Source organism: Brachyistius frenatus, unplaced genomic scaffold (genome assembly GCF_029030835.1).
Source record: "Brachyistius frenatus isolate BFR_SWC_R1_liver_20210118 unplaced genomic scaffold, ASM2903083v1 Contig_401, whole genome shotgun sequence".
Classification (NCBI taxonomy): domain Eukaryota; kingdom Metazoa; phylum Chordata; class Actinopteri; family Embiotocidae; genus Brachyistius; species Brachyistius frenatus.
Window position 1 is genome coordinate 142501 of NW_027211000.1, and position 23918 is coordinate 166418.

General features: G+C 47.5%; 3 protein-coding genes and 1 long non-coding RNA gene across 10 annotated transcripts in view; 2 read left to right on the forward strand and 2 right to left on the reverse strand.

Annotated features, from left to right (window-relative positions):
• LOC138636731 (asialoglycoprotein receptor 1-like) overlaps positions 1-2589 on the forward strand; it is a 3889-nt gene extending 1300 nt beyond the window's left edge. For both annotated transcript variants that reach the window (XM_069724936.1, XM_069724937.1), the window contains 3 exons: positions 1831-1985; positions 2117-2226; positions 2409-2589. In XM_069724936.1, the coding sequence (XP_069581037.1) occupies positions 1831-1985; positions 2117-2226; positions 2409-2565 (422 nt within the window). In that variant the 3' untranslated portion in view covers positions 2566-2589. The remainder of the gene's footprint in view (positions 1-1830; positions 1986-2116; positions 2227-2408) is intronic.
• Positions 2590-3527: 938 nt separating this feature from the next.
• Positions 3528-12057, reverse strand: LOC138636725 (RPA-related protein RADX). Of its 5 annotated transcripts, none has more exons than XM_069724924.1 (19): positions 11995-12057; positions 11153-11264; positions 10890-11040; positions 10704-10813; positions 10307-10417; positions 10039-10205; positions 9501-9657; positions 9314-9422; positions 8015-8121; positions 7806-7931; positions 6281-6385; positions 6020-6193; positions 5821-5945; positions 5353-5654; positions 5227-5277; positions 5049-5092; positions 4567-4821; positions 4322-4453; positions 3528-4158 (listed from the first exon to the last, which is right to left on the reverse strand). In XM_069724924.1, the coding sequence occupies exons 1-19, from the start codon at positions 12049-12051 to the stop codon at positions 4034-4036; spliced, it is 2520 nt and encodes an 839-aa protein (XP_069581025.1). In that variant the 5' UTR covers positions 12052-12057; the 3' UTR covers positions 3528-4033. The 5 variants fall into 5 exon arrangements, with proteins under 5 accessions (XP_069581025.1, XP_069581024.1, XP_069581022.1 ...); XM_069724923.1 differs by having other exon boundaries at positions 8036-8121; positions 10890-11070; XM_069724921.1 differs by having other exon boundaries at positions 5227-5274; positions 10890-11070.
• Positions 12058-13682: 1625 nt separating this feature from the next.
• On the forward strand, positions 13683-13971 carry LOC138636724 (uncharacterized). Of its 2 annotated transcripts, none has more exons than XR_011312322.1 (3): positions 13683-13724; positions 13765-13835; positions 13918-13971. It is a non-coding gene; the product is annotated as an uncharacterized lncRNA (long non-coding RNA). The 2 variants fall into 2 exon arrangements; XR_011312323.1 differs by having other exon boundaries at positions 13765-13844; positions 13885-13963.
• Positions 13972-14085: 114 nt separating this feature from the next.
• ift46 (intraflagellar transport 46 homolog (Chlamydomonas)) lies at positions 14086-22186 on the reverse strand. Its single transcript, XM_069724919.1, has 5 exons — positions 21746-22186; positions 21391-21644; positions 17219-17312; positions 17012-17143; positions 14086-14436 (listed from the first exon to the last, which is right to left on the reverse strand). Exons 1-5 carry the CDS (start codon positions 21869-21871, stop codon positions 14086-14088), a joined length of 957 nt encoding a protein of 318 aa, XP_069581020.1. The 5' UTR covers positions 21872-22186.
• Between the last annotated feature and the right edge of the window lie 1732 nt (positions 22187-23918).

Below are 23918 nucleotides of genomic sequence, written 5' to 3' on the forward strand. Positions count from 1 at the left end.
TATACAGGTCTAAAACCAGTCCTAAACCAGATCTAAACCAGGTCTAAACCAGATCTAAACCAGATTTAAACCAGGTCTAAAACCAGTCCTAAACCAGATCTAACCCAGGTCTAAAACCAGTCCTAAACCAGATCTAAAATAGTCCCAAACCAGATCTAAACCAGGTACAAAAACAGTTGTAAACCAGATCTAACCCAGGTCTAAAACCAGTCCTAAACCAGATCTAACTCAGGTCTAAAACCAGGTCTAAACCACATCTAAACCACATCTAAAACCAGATCTAAAAACCAGTCCTAAACCAGGTCTAAAACCAGTCCTAAGCCAGATCTAACCCCAGTCCTAAACATAGGTCTAAACCAGGTCTAAAACCAGTCCTAAAACAGATCTAAACCAGATCTAAACCAGGTTTAAAACCAGTCCTAAACCAGATCTAAACCAGGTCTAAAATAGTCCCAAACCAGATCTAAACCAGGTATAAAAACATTTGTAAACCAGATCTAACGCAGGTCTAAACCAGATCTAAACCAGGTCTAAAATCAGTCCTAAACCAGATCTAACCCAGGTCGAAAACCAGGTCAAAAAACAGATCTAAACCAGGTCTGAAACCAGGTCTAAAACAGATCTCAACCAGATCTAAACCACATCTAAAACCAGTCCTAAACCAGATCTAAACCAAGTCTAAAACCAGATCCAAACCAGGTCTAAAATAGTCCAAAACCAGATCTAAACCAGTCTAAAACCAGATCTAAAACAGGTTTAAAACGAGTCCTAAACCAGGTCTAAAACAAGTCCTAAACCAAATCTAACCCAGGTCTAAAACCAGTCCTAAACATAGGTCTAAACCAGGTTTAAAACCAGTCCTAAACCAGATCTAAACCAGGTCTAAAATAGTCCCAAATCAGCTCTAAACCAGGTATAAAAACAGTTGTAAACCAGATCTAACCCAGGTCTAAAACTAGTCCTAAACCCGATCTAACCCAGGTCTAAAACCAGGTCTAAAACAGATCTAAACCACATCTAAAACCAGTCCTAAACCAGGTCTAAAACCAGTCCTAAACCAGGTCTAAAACCAGTCCTAAGCCAGATCTAACCCAGGTCTAAAACCAGTCCTAAACATAGGTCTAAACCAGGCCTAAAACCAGTCCTAAAACAGATCTAAACCAGATCTAAACCAGGTTTAAAACCAGTCCTAAACCAGGTCTAAAATAGTCCCAAACCAGATCTAAACCAGGTATAAAAACAGTTGTAAACCAGATCTAACGCAGGTCTAAACCAGATCTAAACCAGGTCTAAAACATCTAAAAACAGATCTAAACCAGATCTAAAACCAGATCTAAACCAGGTCTAAAATCAGTCCTAAACCAGATCTAACCCAGGTCAAAAAACAGATCTAAACCAGGTCTGAAACCAGGTCTAAAACAGATCTCAACCAGATCTAAACCACATCTAAAATCAGATCTAAAACCAGTCCTAAACCAGATCTAAACCAAGTCTAAAACCAGATCCAAACCAGGTCTAAAATAGTCCGAAACCAGATCTAAAACCAGATCTAAAACAGGTTTAAAACGAGTCCTAAACCAGGTCTAAACCAGATCTAAAACCAGTCCTAAACCAGGTCTAAAACAAGTCCTAAACCAAATCTAAACCAGTTCTAAACCAGCCTCTGATGTTCCTCTGGTCCAACAGTCAGCTGTGCGTCCAGACTCACGGAGCTGTCTAACAGATATTCCCGTCTGTCTGTCTGTCTGTCTGCGTCCACTGACCTGTACATATCTCTGTCCGTCTCTGTCTCTCTCTCTGTCCGTGTCTGTCTGTCTCTCTGTCCGTCAGGCTCTTCGGTGGACGGCTGCTGTTCTATCGGTTGGGACAGTTTTGGCTCCAGCTGTTACTTCTTCAGCCGGACGCCTTTGGCCTGGAACGACGCCAGAGACTGGTGCAACGGCCACGAGGCTCACCTGGTGATCATGGTGACGGACGAGGAGTGGGTGAGACAACCCGTCTGTCTGTCTGTCCGTCCCACGGGTCGCCCAGCTGGTCTACAACATGGTGACCAGTACTGACTTCCTGTCTGTCTGTCTGTCCCATCTGTCCTCCTCGTCCTGTCTCTCTGGACCAGGACTTTGTGATCCATCATACCACGGGTACCTTCTACTGGGTGGGTCTGACTGATGAGAGGACGGGGAAGTGGGAGTGGGTCAACCGGACGCCGTACGTCATGAACCGGAGGTGGGCTGAGACACAGCCTCTGTCTGTCTGTCTGTCTGTCTGTCTGTGGTCCCGGTCGGTGGGTCCAGAACTGTGTGGACCTTTTCCAAAGCGGACGTGTCTGCAGGGACATTTTAGGATTGTCAGGACTTGTCGTCATGGAGTGCGTTGATGGTTTACCTGTGCGTTTCTATGGTTACCAGGCGCTGGTTACCCGGACAGCCCGACGCCTGGACCAGACATGGCCTCGGGCCCGGAGACGAGGACTGCGCTCACCTGCATCACGACGGGCGGCTCAATGACCTGCACTGCTCCACCAGGCTGCGCTACATCTGCCAGAAACACAGCCAGCGGGGATGAGCTCATTAAACAGTGTGATGACAACTCAACTGGTCCGTCTGCTGTGTGTGGGTGTGTGTGTGTACGACACTCGATTCAGTTCAGAGAGTTCCTGAACGCATCACGGTGACGAATACGGAGGATCAACGACCTCCATGAGGAAGAATTCAGTCTCTTCATCACCACGGCAACGTGACCGCAGGTACGTCAACATCTGTGATGTCACTGTGGAAATCTGAAACCGGAGCAGAGAAACAGTCTGTTTGTTTAAAACAAACAGAGACCGCCGAGTGTTCCTGAGCCCATGCAGTGATTTCCATCGCAGAGTCCTTCCTGGTTTTAACGTGTCTGTAAACGGTCATCAGAGACCCTCAAAATGTTCAGAAAGTCTCCGCCGATGAAGCGACGAGCCGGCGAGGATGATGACATCACGTTTCAAGAGGGGCGGAGCTTCACTGTCCAAGACCGAAGAAGGATCGTCAGGTCAGGAGAGACCAGCTGGGTTTTCAGAGTCAGACTGTCAACACCGAGTTCTGTTGGACCTTCTGAGGAGAACGCTAACTGAACCACCTGAACCGTGTCGCCATGGCAACAGCCTTCTCCAACATGGCAACATGAGCGTCGTGTTGAAGATTTTATTCTCCAAACATTTGTCCTAAAATCTGATGCAAAGAACGAGGCTGATTATTAATGTTGGTTTAATCAGGTTTCCACGGTGACATCACAGATGTTGACGTACCTGCGGTCACGTTGCCGTGGTGATGAAGAGACTCCGAATTCTTCCTCATGAAGGTCGTTGATCCTCCGTGTTCGTCACCGTGATACGTTCAGGAACTATTTATCTATTTAACCACTCTGAGTCACCGTTAGCGACGCCTGGTGGGGCGCCGCGGTAATGCAGCGCCGCACAGGAAGATGTCCTCGTGGTAAAACTACAGCTGGTTTAGAGGAGAGTTTCCATGAAGGTGAGAGACGACAGAAACTCAGCAGATGGCGTTTATTCAGGAACAGTTCAGAGGAACAGGAACACAACGTCCACGACAACCAGCCGTTCCAGCTGGAGCAGCAGAACGCAGCTTTCATCACGACGGGGAGCCGTGAAGCAGGAATAGCACCAAGGTCCCCACAACTCCCCGTGGACCAGAACATCCAGTTGCCTTTTATTCAACCCATATGAAAGCTTTGACCCCTGAACCAGCGACGACCTTTGACCTCTTCATGTCATTGGACTGGTTGCTAACGCTACGCTGCTACAAACAAAACACCTCCGAGAAGCTGTGTGCCGATCTGAACTGATACCGGCGGCCATCCTTCGGTACATGAGCCCTGCAACACGCGTGTCATTAAACACACGCTGTTCTTTACATAAAAATGAATTACACTGTAGTTTGTAAAGAGTTCCAATAAAACAGCAAAGAACTGCGAACGGAACAGTTTCAAGTTCAAAATAACTCCCAACATCCAGACAGGAAGTAGTTCAACAGAACCATCAGTCACTCAGATGAAACGCTCGACTCAGAACCACTTCAGTGGAGGCTCCGCCCAGGTGACACGCCTCCAGCACGCACACCAGCCTCTGATTGGACAGCTGGCCGGCCACGGAGATGAGATCAGCTATCAGAGAGACATTTGTAGAGGGTGAGTGAGAGAGTGTGTGTACTGACCTGATGTGTGTGTGTGTGTGTGTGTGTGTGTGTGTGTGTGTGTGTGTGTGTGTGTGTGTGTGTGTGTGTGTGTGTGTGTGTGTGTGTGTGTGTGTGTGTGTGTGTGTACTGACCTGGTGAGGGTGGAGGTGTGTGTGAGGAGAAGGCTCCGTGTGATAAGATGGAGGTCCAGGTGTTAGCGTGAGGGAGGAGTGGGGGGGAGGAGGGGAGGAAGACGGCGTGGACGGAGACACCGTCCGACAGCGCTGAAAGGAGACGGACGTTGATTCAGTTGTTGATCAAACATCTGTTTCTGCCCCGCCTCCTAAAGAGGGCGGGGCTTATCCTTCATCAAATCTTTGCAGATGTGTGTGTGTACCTCTCAGCCTCAGTGTGTAGTAGCTCTCGTGGGCGGAGTCAGACCTCCCAGGTGCCTCCCTCCCTCCCATCGCCACGGCGGCCGCCTGCTCCTCCTTGCGGGCGTGGTCGTAACGCATTGGCAACGTCTCCACGGTGACGGGCGGGCAAGCAGGCAGGAGGGGGGCGGTGACGAAGGACGAGGTGTCTTCATCATCATCGTCGTCGTCATCATTGTTGTTTACTAGAAACTCCATCGAGGCCTCGAACAGAATCACTGCAGACACACGGTGGGCTTACATCACATGTGGGGACCCTGAGGTCAGAGGTCATCTGTGAGGTGGGTTTATTTATTCTACCAAGTTTCAGGAAAATTGTGCCGCTAGTTTTTATGACATCCTTCTGACAAACAAACAAACGAACGAAGAGAAAACACGTCCTCCTTGGTGGAGGTGAAGACAAACTTGTTTGATTGACAGGTGTTGTTTCCCGTCTCAGACCCACCGGTGTCGTGGTTCTGGTCCGGCTGCAGCGTGACTGACGGATGTCTGGACACAGAAAACAAAATGGGCCTCCTGAGCTTCTGTAACTGACAGTTTGATTGACAGCAGAGTGATGTCACTGTCTGCGCTCTGACTGGTGGACGGACGGATCGGACAGGAGACGTTCTTTGGTCACTGACCTCTTCTTTGGACTCTCAGGCGGCGGCTGCTTCCTCTTGCACGACTTCCTGCTGAAACAGGAAGTCGATGCACAGGTCACACTCTGAGCGTGCTCAGTAATCTAACAATGGATCGTGAAATCTCACCGCGGTCCGAGGTCCACAGAGGGAGGCGTTGACCGACCGACGGCCGAGGAGGAGGAGGTGAGGGGAGGTCTGAACCAATGAAGGGTGGAGGGTGGCCGGAGGGGGGAAGAGGAGGCAGAGCAGAGGGAGGACGGGGGAGGAGGGGCAGGGAAGGGGGAGGGATGACGTCGGAACCAATGAGGGGAAGGGAGCAGGAGGGAGGAGGAGCAGAGGGAAGAGGAAGGGTGAGGGGAGAGGAGCGGGAGGGAGGAGGAGGAGCAGAGAGATGAAGCTTGGTCTGTCCAGAACAAACAGTGCTCCTCCTGCAGGAGACATGAGGAGGCGTCAGGTCACCTGACTGATCGGAGGAGGAGGAGCAGGATGTACCATATATGGGCATCTGCATTCAGGCTTGTTTTTAATTGGTCACTTTTATACAAACACACATTTAAATCTAAATAACATAAAGGTGGGTGTGTGTGTGGTTACCTCTCCTTTGAGGCTGTAGGTCACCATGGTAATGGTTGCCTGGATGCAGAAGCTGCGTCGCTCCCGGTAATAGAGCCTCTCCAGCTCCCTCTTTAGCTCCGCCCCTCGCAGGAAACCCGGCTCACCTGTAACGACATCGACTGTTCTCATTGGCTGTTTCAGGTAACAGACTCCAGACCTCAGGTCCCCGTCAGCTGACCTCTCCGGTCCTTCATGAACGTCTCCAAAGAGACGGGAGGAGGCGGGTGGATCAAGAAACCTCCAATCAGAGCCCTGCCCAGCACCTGTCCGTCATCCTGGCTCCTCAGCCACTGCAGGAACTGTCGCACGGGGCGGAGCTTACGGTAGCTCATCTCCGAGTGGTGCCCCAGTCCTGCCGGCCGACCAATCAGGAGAGAGAACAGTGAAGCACACTGGCAAGCAGTGGGGGGGTCAGAGGGAGGAAATGCTGCTGACATACCTGTGCAGTACACCTGTGTGTATGTAGTGTTTGTCAGGTGGAAGGAGGCGGGGCTTTGATCTGCAGCTCTGATCAGCTTCAGTCTGGTACAAACAACCACCGACACTGCAGACGGACGCCTCGTTAACGTAGCGAAAACATTTCCCCTTGTGGGATTAATAAAGTAATTATCTATCTAATATATAAATATATAGCAAACAGGCGCTCGTTAATATTGAAACAGGCGCTCGTTAATATTGAAACAGGCTCTCGTTAATATTCAAGCATGCGCATGTTAATATTCAAACAGGCGCTCGTTAATATTCAAACAGGCGCTTCTTAATATTCAAACAGGCGCTCGTTAATACTGAAACATGCACCTGTTAATATTGAAACAGGTGCTCGTTAATATTGAAACATGCGCATGTTAATTTTCAAACAGGCGCTCGTTTATATTGAAACATGCACCTGTTAATATTCAAACAGGCGCTTCTTAATATTCAAACAGGTGCTCGTTAATATTCAAACAGGTGCTCGTTAATATTCAAACATGTGCATGTTAATATTCAAACAGGCGCTCGCTAATATTCAAACATGCACCTGTTAATATTCAAACAGGCGCTTCTTAATATTCAAACAGGTGCTCGTTAATATTCAAACAGGTGCTCGTTAATATTCAAACAGGCGCTCGTTAATATTCAAACATGTGCGTGTTAATATTCAAACAGGTGCTCGTTAATATTCAAACATGCGCATGTTAATATTGAAACAGGCGCTCGTTAATATTCAAACATGCGCATGTTAATATTCAAACATGCGTTCGTTAATATTGAAACGCGCTTGTTAATATTCAAACATGCGCTCGTTAATATTCAAACAGGCGCTTCTTAATATTCAAACAGGTGCTCGTTAATATTCAAACATGCGCATGTTAATATTGAAACAGGCGCTCGTTAATATTGAAACAGGCGCTCGTTAATATTCAAACATGCGCTCGTTAATATTCAAACAGGCGCTTCTTAATATTCAAACAGGTGCTCGTTAATATTCAAACATGCGCATGTTAATATTGAAACAGGCGCTCGTTAATATTCAAACAGGCGCTTCTTAATATTCAAACAGGTGCTCGTTAATATTCAAACATGCGCTCGTTAATATTCAAACAGGCGCTTCTTAATATTCAAACAGGTGCTCGTTAATATTCAAACAGGCGCTTCTTAATATTCAAACATGCGCTCGTTAATATTCAAACAGGCGCTTCTTAATATTCAAACAGGTGCTCGTTAATATTCAAACATGCGCATGTTAATATTGAAACAGGCGCTCGTTAATATTGAAACAGGCGCTCGTTAATATTCAAACATGCGCTCGTTAATATTCAAACAGGCGCTCGTTAATATTCAAACATGCGCTCGTTAATATTCAAACAGGCGCTCGTTAATATTCAAACATGCGCTCGTTAATACTGAAACATGCGCATGTTAATATTCAAGCAGGCGCTTGTTAATATTCAAACATGAGCAGTTTGTTTATTGGTGTGACTCACGTGGGAGGAGCTTAATGTGGGTTTCAGGTTGGGATGTGGGGAAGAGCTTCACCATGATTGGCTGATCACTGGTTCCGTCCTCCAATTGCAGCCAGCGATACTCCAGAAGCTCCGCCCCTCTGCCATCTGCCAGTTTAAAGACACAAGCAGATTACTTGATGTTAAAAAAAGAACCAACAAACCATTTCATGATCAATATATAAGGTTACCGTGGTAACCGTCGCCTTTACTCCTGATTCGCTCCGATCGTCCCGAGAATGTCAGCAGGCCGATGACATCACACACAGCGTCATGACGATGGTCGAGGAGCTCCTTACTGAGAGAGAGCGAGAGAGAGAAAGAGAGTAGGGAGAGAGATGAAGACCCTTCTGGATTATGAAGACCCTTTGGATGATGAAGACCCTTTGGATGATGAAGACCCTTTGGATTATGAAGACCCTTTGGATAATGAAGACCCTCTGGATGATGAAGACCCTTTGGATTATGAAGATCCTTTGGATAATGAAGACCCTTTGGATTATGAAGACCCTTTGGATAATGAAGACCCTCTGGATGATGAAGACCCTTTGGATTATGAAGACCCTTTGGATAATGAAGACCCTTTGGATGATGAAGACCCTTCTGGATTATGAAGACCCTTTGGATTATGAAGACCCTTTGGATAATGAAGACCCTTTGGATAATGAAGACCCTTTGGATTATGAAGACCCTTTGGATTATGAAGACCCTTTGGATAATGAAGACCCTCTGGATGATGAAGACCCGTCTGGATTATGAAGACCCTTTGGATTATGAAGACCCTCTGGATGATGAAGACCCTTTGGATTATGAAGACCCTTTGGATTATGAAGACCCTTTGGATTATGAAGACCCTCTGGATGATGAAGACCCTCTGGATGATGAAGACCCTTTGGATGATGAAGACCCTTTGGATTATGAAGACCCTCTGGATGATGAAGACCCTTTGGATGATGAAGACCCTTTGGATGATGAAGACCCTCTGGATGATGAAGACCCTTTGGATGATGAAGACCCTTTGGATTATGAAGACCCTTTGGATAATGAAGACCCTTTGGATTATGAAGACCCTTCTGGATTATGAAGACCCTTTGGATTATGAAGACCCTCTGGATGATGAAGACCCTCTGGATGATGAAGACCCTTTGGATTATGAAGACCCTTTGGATAATGAAGACCCTTTGGATTATGAAGACCCTTTGGATAATGAAGACCCTCTGGATGATGAAGACCCTTTGGATGATGAAGACCCTTTGGATTATGAAGACCCTCTGGATGATGAAGACCCTTTGGATGATGAAGACCCTTTGGATGATGAAGACCCTTTGGATAATGAAGACCCTCTGGATGATGAAGACCCTCTGGATGATGAAGACCCTTTGGATTATGAAGACCCTTTGGATAATGAAGACCCTTTGGATGATGAAGACCCTTTGGATGATGAAGACCCTTTGGATGATGAAGACCCTTTGGATGATGAAGACCCTTACCTGCTGGAGAAGCTGTAGGTGGGTCCAGGTGGTACATGCTCAGGAGAAACAGAGGATTCTGGGAGAAGACGTATCTGTGCAGCAGGATTTCTGCTGTTCACGCTGATCTCTGGACAAAAGACAGAGTGATGAGTCGGTCCATAAACCAGCTCAGGTGAACACAACAGGTGGTTGATCAGCTGGGTACCTATGTCATCTGGCCTCGCCTGGTAATGCTGTTTCACCCGGTAGCGTCTCAGGCTGATGATGTCACCGGGCTTCAGACGGCGATACCAGTTGACACACACACTGTTCCAGAACACCGCACACACACTTCCTGTCCAGTCACACACCTCCAACACCACCTGGACGGAGACAGACGGAGAGACAGACAGAGAGAGAGAGAGAGAGAGAGAGACAGACAGAGACAGAGAGAGAGACAGACAAGAGACAGAGAGACAGACAGAGAGAGAGAGAGAGAGAGACAGACAGACAAGAGACAGAGAGACAGACAGAGAGACAGAGAGAGACAGAGGGAGAGACAGACAGACAGACAGAGAGACAGAGAGAGCGAGACAGACAGAGACAGAGAGAGAGACAGACAGACAGAGAGAGAGAGACAGAGACAGACAGACAGAGACAGAGACAGAGAGAGACAGAGACAGACAGACAGGGCGGGTTCTTCACTGTCCGTTTGTTTTTCTAGCATCATTTGTTGTCCACAGACTGATGATGCGTTCACTGACCTTATATGGACACTCACAGTTCTTGTCCGTCCTCCCAAAATACATCAGGTGGGACTTATTGACGACGCGGACTATGAGCTGACGATGCACGGTGCCCCTGGTGACGTCACGGCAACCAGACATGAAGGAGTCCCGCAGGTCCGACACGGTGACGGCAGGCCGTCGTCCTGACAACACACATTCAAAATAAAAGCTTCCAACACGTTCCCTTTTATTTTGTTAAATTTGTTGTCTACTGATCTTTAGGCCGTGATGGGGAGGAAGGTACCTCCCTCCTCCTCCTCCTCCTCAGTGGGCGGAGCTTCCCTCCACACTTCCCCACTGGAGTCCACATTGTTCCACAGCGGGAGGAACACACTCCGATTGGCTCTCAGAGGACCTACCGGATCAATACATCAATCAACAACAGGAAGTCAGTCACTCAGAGAGGAGATTCACAGCATGTTCAGAATCCACTTCCACTTCCTGTTTGTATCATTTGTGAGGTCCTTTCAGAATAAAGCTCCAGAGAAACACAGTTCAGAAGCTGCCTGAGAATCTGTCTGATTTTAAGTTTCCTTCAGTGTCTCAGTGATCAGTGACGTTTGACTGATTACCCATGATGCACTGCAGGCAGGAGCTGCTCACACACCGTTCTGCTGCTCTGACAGTCCCCGCCCTCTTACCTGTCGGCTCCAAGGATCTGAACCAGGGCAGAGAGTCCCAGGTGTCAGACCTCCTGCCCCCGGCGGCCCCTGGCGCTGCTTCTTGGACCTCCAGGCTCAGCAGTCTGTAGCTGCAGGAGGAGGAGACAGTCAGCCCGTCTGATGACATCACAGACTCCTCGCTCACCTGTCCTCGCCGGTCCTCACCTGTCTCTGTCCCCAGGGCCGTCTGGGAGCTGCGCGGTCATGGCGGCGCCGAAGGTGGCGTTCCTCAGCGTGGACCCGGGCCACAGGACGCCCTGCTCCACCAGCCGGTTCAGACCCGGATCCAGAGTCACCCGCAGCCGGCAGTCCCCATCTGTCAGCGTGACGTCATACAGGTCGTCACCTGGAGATGGCCAACAGGTCAACAACAACAAACAGACCAATGGACAGCAGTCTGTCCCCTCATGTCCAAGTGTGTCTCTGACCGGTGAGGACGGCCTGGGGGAAGTAGACCGGGGAGCCCTGGTCTCTGGTGTACCGCTGCAGGTCCACCACGGACAGGAAGTCCCTGCAGACCACCGGACAGGACGGAGACGGCTGCCACACAAGAGACAGACCGTAAACTGTCCACGTCCTGAGACGAAGACGAGTTTATAAAACACATCTTGATGGAGGTGGATGTGTGTATGTATGTCTTACATGTCTCACTCTACATACATGTTGGTATTTACACGCTCCAACGTACTTTGTAAATTATGACAAATAAAGATGGGAATTATATTTGTGAGGACAAAATAGAAACAAGAAAACAAACAAAAACAATCAAGTTTCAATTAATCATCTACTGATCCGGCAGAGCTGCGAGGAGGACTTCTGTCGCACCAGAGTCCATTCAAATATCTGTGAATTTAAAGTTGTCGTATTTCGTGGCTAATACAACGTGGTTCATATGAACAGTCTGTGGTAAGAGCGTCCGAACATCGACCGGTTTCACGTTCAGAGCAGAACCGACGGTTTGAATGCTCAGCCTCAGAAAACATCGCGAACTGAACTTAGCAGGAGACACTTTCCCGCCGAGGAGCACAGCGACGTTAACCGGCAGATATTTGAACGGAGTTCGGTGGACGGTTTGATTCCGGGGTTCGGGTGGAGGTGGAGGTGGAGGCGGAGGCGGAGGCAGCAGCCCGGGCAGAGGAGCTGATGGAGACCCGCAGCTTTAACCAGTCTGCACGTGCTGCCCGGTCACCCTCACGCGCCTGCTACATCACCGATAAATCGCAGTGATCAGAAAGATGCACACCGGGGTAATGAAACGGTTCAGGCACACCTTGCTGGGTCCGGACCGGGTCAGGGTTCTGAGGAAGACGCAGCCAGCAGCCGCCATGTTGGACCAACAATAACAGTGCAGTGCATTGTGGGAGAAACAATCAGATGTGCGGTTTTTATTTTTATATTAAATTAATATTTATCTATTCTTATGATCATAGACAGTAAAAGTGTTTGTTTTATTAGTTTAGAATAATACATGTTTTTAAATCATTTTAAATACTATTATTTTACAATATTTTTTGTTATTTAATAGTTTTATAATTTGTTTTAAATATTCTCTATTTCATTTTAATATTAATTTAATAATCTTGTTTTTTTAAATTTTGTATTTAATATTATTGTACTAGTTTTTTGTTTTAAAATATTTTCAATTTTATTTAACATTATTTGACTAAATTTATGTTCTTGATGTTTTATTTAATATTATCTTGTTTCATGTTTTTAAATATTCGTTATTTTGTTTACCTGATAAACTGCAGGTCAGAGTTCAGTCTTCAGCAGGTGAACATTCAACCAAGAAATCTTTTCTGGATGCAACTTTCTCAAAGTAAACACAGTGAACAGGAAGCTGGAGTGTCAAAGTAAAAGCAACTGCAGTGAGGTGAACAGGAAGCTGGAGTGTCAAAGTAAAAGCAGCTGGAGTGAGGTGATCAGGAAGCTGGAGTGTCAAAGTAAAAGCAGCTGCAGTGAGGTGAACAGGAAGCTGGAGTGTCAAAGTAAAAGCAGCTGCAGTATGGTGAACAGGAAGCTGGAGTGTCAAAGTAAAAGCAGCTGCAGTGAGGTGAACAGGAAGCTGGAGTGTCAAAGTAAAAGCAGCTGCAGCGAGGTGAACGAGTAACTAATTTGCTTTCTGAGGATTTCACACCTGCTCACTTTGTGATGTCTCCGTTTCCTCTGCTGTCTGTCCTCCAGCCTGGGGACATGATGTCTGTCCTCCAGCCTGGGAACATGACATCCCCACTGGCGTCCACGAGTCGCAACATGAAGGTTTAAAGGGACATTTCACACATTCATGTATCTTTACTTTATTAAAGTGTGTAGAGACAGATGGACACGTTGATGTCCACGATGTGGACATAAGGAGACAAACACAAGGCCTGTAACGAAGCGCCGTCCATCTCTAGGTCCTGCAGATGTGTCTAGGTCCTGCAGGTGTGTCTCTAAGTCCAGCAGGTGTGTCTCTAGGTCCTGCAAGTGTCTCTAGGTCCTGCAGGTGTGTCTCTAGGTCCTGCAGGTGTGTCTCTAGGTCCAGCAGGTGTGTCTCTACGTCCTGCAAGTGTGTCTCTAGGTCCTGCAGGTGTCTCTAGGTCCAGCAGGTGTGTCTCTAGGTCCAGCAGGTGTCTCTACGTCCAGCAGGTGTGTCTCTACGTCCTACAAGTGTGTCTCTAGGTCCTGCAAGTGTCTCTAGGTCCTGCGGGTGTGTCTCTAGGTTCTGCAAGTGTCTCTAGGTCCTGCGGGTGTGTCTCTAGGTCCTGCAAGTGTCTCTAGGTCCTGCAAGTGTGTCTCTAGCTCCTGCAAGTGTGTCTCTAGGTCCTGCGGGTGTGTCTCTAGGTCCTGCGGGTGTGTCTCTAGGTCCTGCAAGTGTCTCTAGGTCCTGCAAGTGTGTCTCTAGCTCCTGCAAGTGTGTCTCTAGCTCCTGCAGGTGTGTCTCTAGGTTCTGCAGGTGTGCCTCTAGGTCTAGCAGGTGTGTCTCTCGGTCCTGCAAGTGTGTCTCTAGGTCCAGCAGGTGTGTCTCTAGGTCCTGCAGGTGTGTCTCTAGGTCCTGCAGGTGTCTCTAGGTCCTGCAGGTGTCTCTAGGTCCTGCAGGTGTGTATCTAGCTCCAGCAGGTGTGTCTCTAGGTCCAGCAGGTGTGTCTCTACGTCCTGCAAGTGTCTCTAGCTCCTGCAGGTGTGTCTCTCGGTCCTGCAAGTGTGTCTCTAGGTCCAGCAGGTGTGTCTCTAGGTCCTGCAGGTGTGTCTCTAGGTCCTGCAGGTGTCTCTAGGTCCTGCAGGTGTGTCTCTAGGTCCTGCAGGTGTCTCTAGGTCCTGCAGGTGTGTATCTAGCTCCAGCAGGTGTGTCTCTAGGTCCTGCAGGTGTCTCCAGGTGTCTCTAGGCCCGGCGGGTGAAGTGCTGGGAGTCTCTGAACTCCAGGTAGAGGCTGAAGAGCAGGTGCAGAGAGGCGACCCTGCTGTAGACCGGGATGTCCATCAGGCTGCAGATGATGTCGGTGTAGAGCTGCAGGCTGCAGTGGAGACGAGCAGCCGGCAGCTGCAGGCGCAGCAGCAGCTCCTCCAGCTCCACCGGCCACTCCTGCATCAGGCTGTCGATGTCCGGCATCGGACGGCCGTACTGGACGCTGGCCGCAGGTTTGGAGCGGTGCAGCGCGCCGATGCTCTCCACCCACCTGTCCACCGCACGAGGGTTGGACTGAGGACCGGGGACGCTCGTCACCTTCTTCAGCTGAGGACACAGAGACACGATGAGAGACACGATCAGAGACACGATGAGAGACACGTTCAGAGACACGATCAGAGACACGATGAGACACGATCAGAGACACGTTCAGAGACACGATGAGAGACACGATAAGAAACACAATCAGAGACACGATGAGAGACACGATAAGAAACACGATCAGAGACACGATGAGAGACACGATCAGAGACACGATGAGAGACACGTTCAGAGACACGATGAGAGACACGATAAGAAACACAATCAGAGACACGATGAGAGACACGATCAGAGACACGTTCAGAGACACGATCAGAGACACGTTCAGAGACACGATGAGAGACACGATAAGAGACACGATCAGAGACACGTTCAGAGACACGATGAGAGACACGATAAGAGACACGATCAGAGACACGATGAGAGACACGATAAGAAACATGATCAGAGACACGATGAGAGACACGATCAGAGACACGATGAGACACGATCAGAGACACGTTCAGAGACACGATGAGAGACACGATAAGAAACACAATCAGAGACACGATGAGAGACACGATAAGAAACACGATCAGAGACACGATGAGAGACACGATCAGAGACACGATGAGAGACACGTTCAGAGACACGATGAGAGACACGATAAGAAACACAATCAGAGACACGATGAGAGACACGATCAGAGACACGTTCAGAGACACGATCAGAGACACGTTCAGAGACACGATGAGAGACACGATAAGAGACACGATCAGAGACACGTTCAGAGACACGATGAGAGACACGATAAGAGACACGATCAGAGACACGATGAGAGACACGATAAGAAACATGATCAGAGACACGATGAGAGACACGATCAGAGACACGATGAGAGACACGTTCAGAGACACGATGAGAGACACGATAAGAAACACAATCAGACACACGATGAGAGACACGATGAGAGACACGATCAGAGACACGATGAGAGACACGATCAGAGACACGTTCAGAGACACGATGAGAGACACGTTCAGAGACACGATGAGAGACACGATAAGAGACACGATGAGAGACACGTTCAGAGACACGATCAGAGACACGATGAGAGACACGATGAGAGACACGATAAGAAACACGATCAGAGACACGATCAGAGACACGTTCAGAGACACGATGAGAGACACGTTCAGAGACACGATGAGAGACACCCATCAGAGACACGTTCAGAGACACGATGAGAGACACGATGAGAAACACGATCAGAGACACGATGAGAGACACGATAAGAAACACGATCAGAGACACGATGAGAGACACGTTCAGAGACACGATGAGAGACACGATCAGAGACACGATGAGAGACACGATAAGAGACACGATCAGAGACACGATGAGAGACACGATCAGAGACACGTTCAGAGACACGATGAGAGACACGATCAGAGACACGATGAGAGACACGATCAGAGACACGTTCAGAGACACGATGAGAGACACGATAAGAAACACGATGAGAGACACGATGAGAGACACGATGAGAGACACGATGAGAAAAACGATGAGAGACACGATGAGAGACACGTTCAGAGACACGATGAGACACGATCAGAGACACGTTCAAAGACACGATGAGAGACACGATAAGAAACACGATCAGAGACACGATGAGAGACACGTTCAGAGACACGATCAGAGACACGTTCAGAGACACGATGAGAGACACGATCAGAGACACGATGAGAAACACGATGAGAGACACGATCAGAGACACGATGAGAGACACAATCAGAGACACGATGAGAGACACGATCAGAGACACAACAAGAGACATGTTCAGAGACACAATGAGAAACACGATGAGAGACGTGTTCAGAGACACGATGAGAGACATGTTCAGAGACACGATCAGAGACACGATGAGAGAGACAGGTGTGTGTCCAGGTGTGAATGTGTCCAGGTGTGTGTATGTGTCCAGGTGTGTGTCCAGATGTGTGTATGAGTCCAGGTGTGTGTGTATGTGTCCAGGTGTGTGTACGTGTCCAGGTGTGTGTGTGTGTCCAGGTGTGTGTGTGTGTGTGTGTGTGTGTGTGTGTGTGTGTGTGTGTGTGTGTGTGTGTGTGTGTGTGTGTGTGTGTGTGTGTGTGTGTGTGTGTGTCCAGGTGTGTGTATGTGTCCAGGTATGTGTCCAGGTGTGTGTATGAGTCCAGGTGTGTGTCCAGGTGTGTGTATGTGTCCAGGTGTGTGTGTGTGTGTGTGTGTGTGTGTGTGTGTGTGTGTGTGTGTGTGTGTGTGTGTGTGTGTGTGTCCAGGTGTGTGTATGTGTCCAGGTATGTGTCCAGGTGTGTGTCCAGGTGTGTGTATGAGTCCAGGTGTGTGTATGAGTCCAGGTATGTGTCCAGGTGTGTGTATGTGTCCAGGTGTGTGTATGTGTCCAGGTGTGTGTGAGTCCAGGTATGTGTCCAGGTGTGTGTCCAGGTGTGTGTATGAGTCCAGATATGTGTCCAGGTGTGTGTATGTGTCCAGGTGTGTGTATGTGTCCAGGTGTGTGTCCAGGTGTGTGTATGTGTCCAGGTATGTGTCCAGGTGTGTGTACCTCGGTGGCTCCGTGCTGCTTGGTCTCCTCTGACAGCCACAACGACAGCACCGTGGGGTCCGATTGTTTCACACTGGGCTCGTCCAGAACCAGCAGTCCCAGACCGTCCTCTTTATCGTCCGGCCTCGGCACCTGAACGCCACAGACAGTGAGGTCAGAGGTCAAACAGATAAGGGGGCGTGTCCTGTTATTCAGAGAGGTCTGTACCTTCAGGAAGGCGTCGATGTCTCCCACAGCGGGGATGAAGTCTGGGATGAACGGTCTCAGGCTGTGGTCCAGATCCACGGACTGAGGACAGTACCTGAGGACACACAGAGGACAGGTCTGAGGACGGGCCTGGACCAGAACTTATTGTGTACTCTGTGTAGTACTGTGTACTCACCGTGTGATGTACTGTGTACTGTGTGTGGTACTGTGTACTCACGGTGTGATGTACTGTGTAGTACTGTGTAGTCACCGTGATGTACTGTGTACTCACCGCGTGATGTACTGTGTGTAGTAATGTGTACTCACCGTGTGATGTACTGTGTAGTACTGTGTAGTACTGTGTACTCACCGTGTGATGTACTGTGTGTAGTACTGTGTAATACTGTGTGTACTCACCGTGTGTAGTACTGTGTAGTACTGTGTGTACTCACTGTGTGATGTACTGTGTACTGTGTGTAGTACTGTGTACTCACCGTGTGATGTACTGTGTACTGTGTAGTACTGTGTACTCACCGTATGATGTACTGTGTACTCACCGTATGATGTACTGTGTACTGTGTGTAGTACTGTGTAGTACTGTGTGTACTGTGTGCACTCACGTGTGATGTACTGTGTAGTACTGTGTGTACTGTGTGTACTCACCGTGTGATGTACTGTGTAGTACTGTGCACTGTGTGTAGTGCTGTGTGTACTCACCATGTGATGTACTGTGTACTGTGTAGTACTGTGTACTCACCGTGTGATGTACTGTGTAGTACTGTGTACTGTGTGTAGTACTGTGTGTACTCACCGTGTGATGTACTGTGTAGTACTGTGTGTACTCACCGTGTGATGTACTGTGTGTAGTACTGTGTAATACTGTGTGTACTCACCGTGTGTAGTACTGTGTAGTACTGTGTGTACTCACCGTGTGATGTACTGTGTACTGTGTGTAGTACTGTGTACTCACCGTGTGATGCACTGTGTACTGTGTAGTACTGTGTAGTACTGTGTGTACTCACCGTGTGATGTACTGTGTGTGGTACGGTGATGTACTGTGTAGTACTGTGTGTACACACCGTGTGATGTACTGTGTGTGGTACGGTGATGTACTGTGTAGTACTGTGTGTACACACCGTGTGATGTACTGTGTACTCTGTAGTACTGTGTGTACTCACCATGTGATGTACTGTGTACTATGTGTAGTACTGTGTGTACTCAGTGTGATGTACTGTGTACTCTTTAGTACTGTGTGTACTCACCGTGTGATGTACTGTGTACTGTGTGTGGTACTGTGTAGTACTGTGTACTCACCGTGTGATGTACTGTGTACTGTGTAGTACTGTGTGGTACTGTGTGTAGTACTGTGTGGTACTGTGTGTAGTACTGTGTACTCACCGTGTGATGTACTGTGTACTGTGTGTACTGTGTACTGTGTACTGTAGTACTGTGTGTACTGTGTAGTACTGTGTGTACTGTGTACTCACCGTGTGATGTACTGTAGTACTGTGTAGTACTGTGTGTACTGTGTACTCACCGTGTGATGTACTGTAGTACTGTGTGTACTGTGTACTGTGTAGTACTGTGTGTACTGTGTGTTCTGTGTACTCACCGTGTGATGTACTGTAGTACTGTGTAGTACTGTGTACTGTGTAGTACTGTAGTACTGTGTGTACTGTGTACTCACCGTGTGTACTGTGTACTGTGTAGTACTGTGTGTACTGTGTACTGTGTGTACTGTGTACTCCCGTGTGATGTACTGTAGTACTGTGTGTATTGTGTACTGTGTAGTACTGTGTGTACTGTGTACTCACCGTGTGATGTACTGTAGTACTGTGTAGTACTGTGTGTACTGTGTAGTGTGTAGTACTGTGTGTACTGTGTACTCCCGTGTGATGTACTGTAGTACTGTGTAGTACTGTGTGTACTGTGTACTCACCGTGTGATGTACTGTAGTACTGTGTAGTACTGTGTGTATACTCCCGTGTGTAGTACTGTGTGTACTGTGTGTACTGTGTACCCCGTGTGATGTATACTGTGTAGTACTGTGTGTAGTACTGTGTGTGTGTGTAGTACTGTGTACTGTGTGTATTGTGTACTGTGTAGTACTGTGTGTACTGTGTACTCACCGTGTGATGTACTGTAGTACTGTGTAGTACTGTGTACTGTTTAGTACTGTGTGTACTGTGTAGTACTGTGTGTACTGTGTACTCACCGTGTGATGTACTGTAGTACTGTGTAGTACTGTGTACTGTGTAGTACTGTAGTCTGTGTGTACTGTGTACTCACCGTGTGATGTACTGTAGTACTGTGTAGTACTGTGTACTGTGTAGTACTGTGTGTACTGTGTAGTACTGTGTGTACTGTGTACTCACCGTGTGATGTACTGTAGTACTGTGTGTACTGTGTAGTACTGTGTGTACTGTGTACTCCCGTGTGATGTACTGTAGTACTGTGTAGTACTGTGTGTATTGTGTACTGTGTGTACTGTGTACTCACCGTGTGATGTACTGTAGTACTGTGTAGTACTGTGTGTACTGTGTAGTACTGTAGTACTGTGTGTACTGTGTACTCACCGTGTGATGTACTGTAGTACTGTGTAGTACTGTGTGTACTGTGTACTGTGTGTACTGTGTACTGTGTAGTACTGTGTGTACTGTGTACTCACCGTGTGTACTGTGTACTGTGTAGTACTGTGTGTACTGTGTACTCACCGTGTGATGTACTGTAGTACTGTGTAGTACTGTGTACTGTGTAGTACTGTGTGTACTGTGTACTCCCGTGTGATGTACTGTAGTACTGTGTAGTACTGTGTACTGTTTAGTACTGTGTGTACTGTGTAGTACTGTGTGTACTGTGTACTCACCGTGTGATGTACTGTAGTACTGTGTAGTACTGTGTACTGTGTAGTACTGTGTGTATTGTGTAGTACTGTAGTCTGTGTGTACTGTGTACTCACCGTGTGATGTACTGTAGTACTGTGTAGTACTGTGTACTGTGTAGTACTGTGTGTACTGTGTAGTACTGTGTACTCACCGTGTGATGTACTGTAGTACTGTGTAGTACTGTGTGTACTGTGTGTACTGTGTACTGTGTAGTACTGTGTGTACTGTGTACTCCCGTGTGATGTACTGTAGTACTGTGTAGTACTGTGTGTACTGTGTACTCACCGTGTGATGTACTGTAGTACTGTGTAGTACTGTGTGTATTGTGTACTGTGTGTACTGTGTACTCACCGTGTGATGTACTGTAGTACTGTGTAGTACTGTGTACTGTGTAGTACTGTGTGTACTGTGTAGTACTGTAGTCTGTGTGTACTGTGTACTCACCGTGTGATGTACTGTAGAACTGTGTAGTACTGTGTAGTACTGTGTGTACTGTGTACTGTGTAGTACTGTGTGTACTGTGTGTACTGTGTACTCCCCGTGTGATGTACTGTGTAGTACTGTGCGTACTGTGTACTCACCGTGTGATGTACTGTAGTACTGTGTAGTACTGTGTACTGTGTAGTACTGTGTGTACTGTGTACTCACCGTGTGATGTACTGTCGTACTGTGTAGTGTGTAGTACTGTGTGTACTGTGTACTCACCGTGTACTGTAGTACTGTGTACTGTGTACTGTTTAGTACTGTGTGTACTGTGTAGTACTGTGTGTACTGTGTACTCACCGTGTGATGTACTGTAGTACTGTGTACTGTGTAGTACTGTGTGTACTGTGTAGTACTGTAGTCTGTGTGTACTGTGTACTCACCGTGTGATGTACTGTAGTACTGTGTAGTACTGTGTACTGTGTAGTACTGTGTGTACTGTGTAGTACTGTAGTACTGTGTGTACTGTGTACTCACCGTGTGATGTACTGTAGTACTGTGTAGTACTGTGTGTACTGTGTAGTACTGTGTGTACTGTGTACTCCCGTGTGATGTACTGTAGCACTGTGTAGTACTGTGTGTACTGTAGTACTGTGTAGTACTGTGTGTATTGTGTACTGTGTAGTACTGTGTGTACTGTGTGTACTGTGTAGTACTGTGTGTACTGTGTACTGTGTAGTACTGTGTGTACTGTGTACTCCCGTGTGATGTACTGTAGTACTGTGTAGTACTGTGTGTACTGTGTACTGTGTAGTACTGTGTGTACTGTGTACTCCCGTGTGATGTACTGTGTACTGTGTAGTACTGTGTGCACTGTGTACTCACCGTGTGATGTACTGGAACAGCTCTCTGATCTCGGTGCTAACCGGCAGGTTAACGTAGTCCGCCGGGTCGTAAGCTCCCTCTGGAGCATCGTCTGTATCTTCCTCGTCAGACTCCTCCTCCTCCTCCTCGTCCTCCTCCTCCTCGTTGGGACTGCTCCTCCCCCCCCCCTGCTCCTTGCTCCTCGGAGGTTTGGGGTCGTCGTCGAGCTCGTCGCTGCTGCTGTTGGCCGACATCAGACTCCGAACCCTGCGAGGCTGCAGGACAACAATCAGCTGATCCACCGACTCTGACTTTACCGGTTTGTTTACTTTTCAGGCGGCACTTCGGGACGTCACGGGTGACGTCAGGATCTCACCTGACGTCGGCTGCAGACGCCCTCCCCCCCCCTCGCCCCTCCCCCCTCCCCTTCCACCTCCAGGCTCTCGTCGTACGGCTGGTTGTTCAGCAGGCGGGCTCCCTTCCCGCGGTCAGCCCGCTCCATCGGACCCGGTCCACTCTTCCACCTCCGGTTAGAACCGGGTTACCGGAACATTTAGAAGAATCGAACAGCTGGAACAGACCGGATAATGTTGGACTCCGTTTATCTGAACTTTAAACCGATTAACGGATTATTTCTGTCCGCTTAGCTAACATTAGCCACTTAGCATCAAACCGCTAACCCGGGAACCTCTCGGTGTGTACCGGGAACCTCTCGCTGTGTACCGGGAACCTCTCGGTGTGTTTGTGAGCAGCTAACCAAACAAATGCCAAATGAACCGCATCCTGGCAACGGAGCGCGCAGGGCATCATGGGTAGTCAGATGAGGGCCCCGCGGTATAGGTGGCTCCGCTGATGCCTGTTCAAAACACCACGAAAACAACAAACTGAGAGGAAACTGTTTTTATTGTCAGAAAGAGTTCAGCCCACAAATAAAACTCAGATTTCTGAATATTATCTGGTTCCAGTCACGAGGCTTCTTCCCCAAAAACATGATTTATTTAGAACAAAACTCTCAGCAAACAGTGTAAAAAGCAGCAAATTAAATCAAGATATTCTCCTATCATATGAAAAATCTTTGTAGTTTTTTATTCTTCAATCTTGGATGAACATTTAGAATTTATCGAGAAAGATCAGAAGCTGAATCATGAAGGGGAAATCCTCTAAATTAAATTCTGATCACACTAATAAAAACACATTAAATATTTCTGTTTGAATTAAAAAAAAGACAAACATCTTTCCAACACGTCTTTAACAGAATAAATAGTCTTATTTAAAAGATCAAAGGGAAACTTATTCCTTTAATTATTAACACAACATTTATTTAGAAACCAAAGAATCTGCTGCTGCAGGTTTATTATGAATTTCTGCAATAAAAATGATAAAAACAGGTCTTTAAAATCTGGACGGAACATCATGAACGCCTTCAGAAATAAACTGATAAACATTCAACATGCTGAACAAACTGAGACAACAAGCAGACAAACGATTTCAAACATCCAGATTAAAGCAAGAAAATACGTTTAAACAATCTTAAAATTAGTTTTAAGTTGGTTCCTCCTTCTCCTCCTCCTGCTCCTCCTCTGTCCTCCTGTGTGCGTCTGTGGTGCACCAGGAGTAGTGTGTGTGTGAATCCTTGTCTCCAGTGTTTACAGGTGTAAACTCGTCCTTGCTGTGAATCAGCTGATGTTCCCTCAGCAGTGAAGGTTTTGTCCCAGCGGTGTGAGAGTTTGTGTCCGGTGAGGGAACTCTGACCGGCGAAGGTTTTCCCACACAGGTCACATCCGTAGGGTTTCTCCCCGGTGTGGACGCGGCGGTGGACCGTTGGAGACCTGGAGATGGTGAAGGTCGCCCCGCAGAGGTCACAGCCGAACAGCTTCCGTCCGCCGCTCGGATCATCTCTCTAATTCTGTTGGATTCAAACACAGAACTTCTGAACATCTTGTCTCACATCTCAGGGAACAGAGGTCGTCGTGTGGCGCTGGTTATTTCAGTCCTCCGCCTCATCCGGAGGAAACGCTGTTTCCTGTCAGCTCCGACCGGGGGGGGGGGACAATAGTCACCTTCCTCACTCTTCATCGTCCTATAACTCCAAACGTGCACACAAAGGATGTCTGAGACCTGCTGGGAGACCAGAAGCACCTTTTATATTACATTTATATTTATTATTTCATATTATATATATATTTTACATTATGCATTATATACATTATATTATATGAAGGAAATAATTGTTTGATGTCTTGCTGATTTTGTAAGTTTGTCCACCAACAGAGAAATGAACGTTAGAATTGTAATGCAGGTTTATTTGAACAAAAAGACAGAATATTAAAAAAACATCCAGAAAATCAAATCATATAAAAGTTATGAAATGATTTACATTTGATTGTGAAATAAATATTTGATCTCCGAAGAGCAAGAATTCTGTCTCCTACAGACGGTTAGATTTGTCCTCTCGCTTTAAGAAAGTTCTCCAAATCTCAACATGTCACCTGTATAAAAGACATCCGTCTCAACTGGTTACCTGTATAAAAGACACCCGTCTCAACATG

Coding starts and splice junctions, on each gene's coding strand:
- LOC138636725 (XM_069724920.1), bottom strand. CDS start 12,051: ATGGCGGCTGCTGGCTGCGTCTTCCTCAGAACCCTGACCCGGTCCGGA. Junction 4,822..5,048: donor GGACCAGAACCACGACACCG/GTGGGTCTGAGA, acceptor GTGTGTCTGCAG/TGATTCTGTTCGAGGCCTCG. Junction 4,454..4,566: donor CTACACACTGAGGCTGAGAG/GTACACACACAC, acceptor GTCTCCTTTCAG/CGCTGTCGGACGGTGTCTCC.
- ift46 (XM_069724919.1), bottom strand. CDS start 21,871: ATGGAGCGGGCTGACCGCGGGAAGGGAGCCCGCCTGCTGAACAACCAG. Junction 21,645..21,745: donor GCGTCTGCAGCCGACGTCAG/GTGAGATCCTGA, acceptor GTTGTCCTGCAG/CCTCGCAGGGTTCGGAGTCT. Junction 17,144..17,218: donor ACATCGACGCCTTCCTGAAG/GTACAGACCTCT, acceptor TGTGGCGTTCAG/GTGCCGAGGCCGGACGATAA.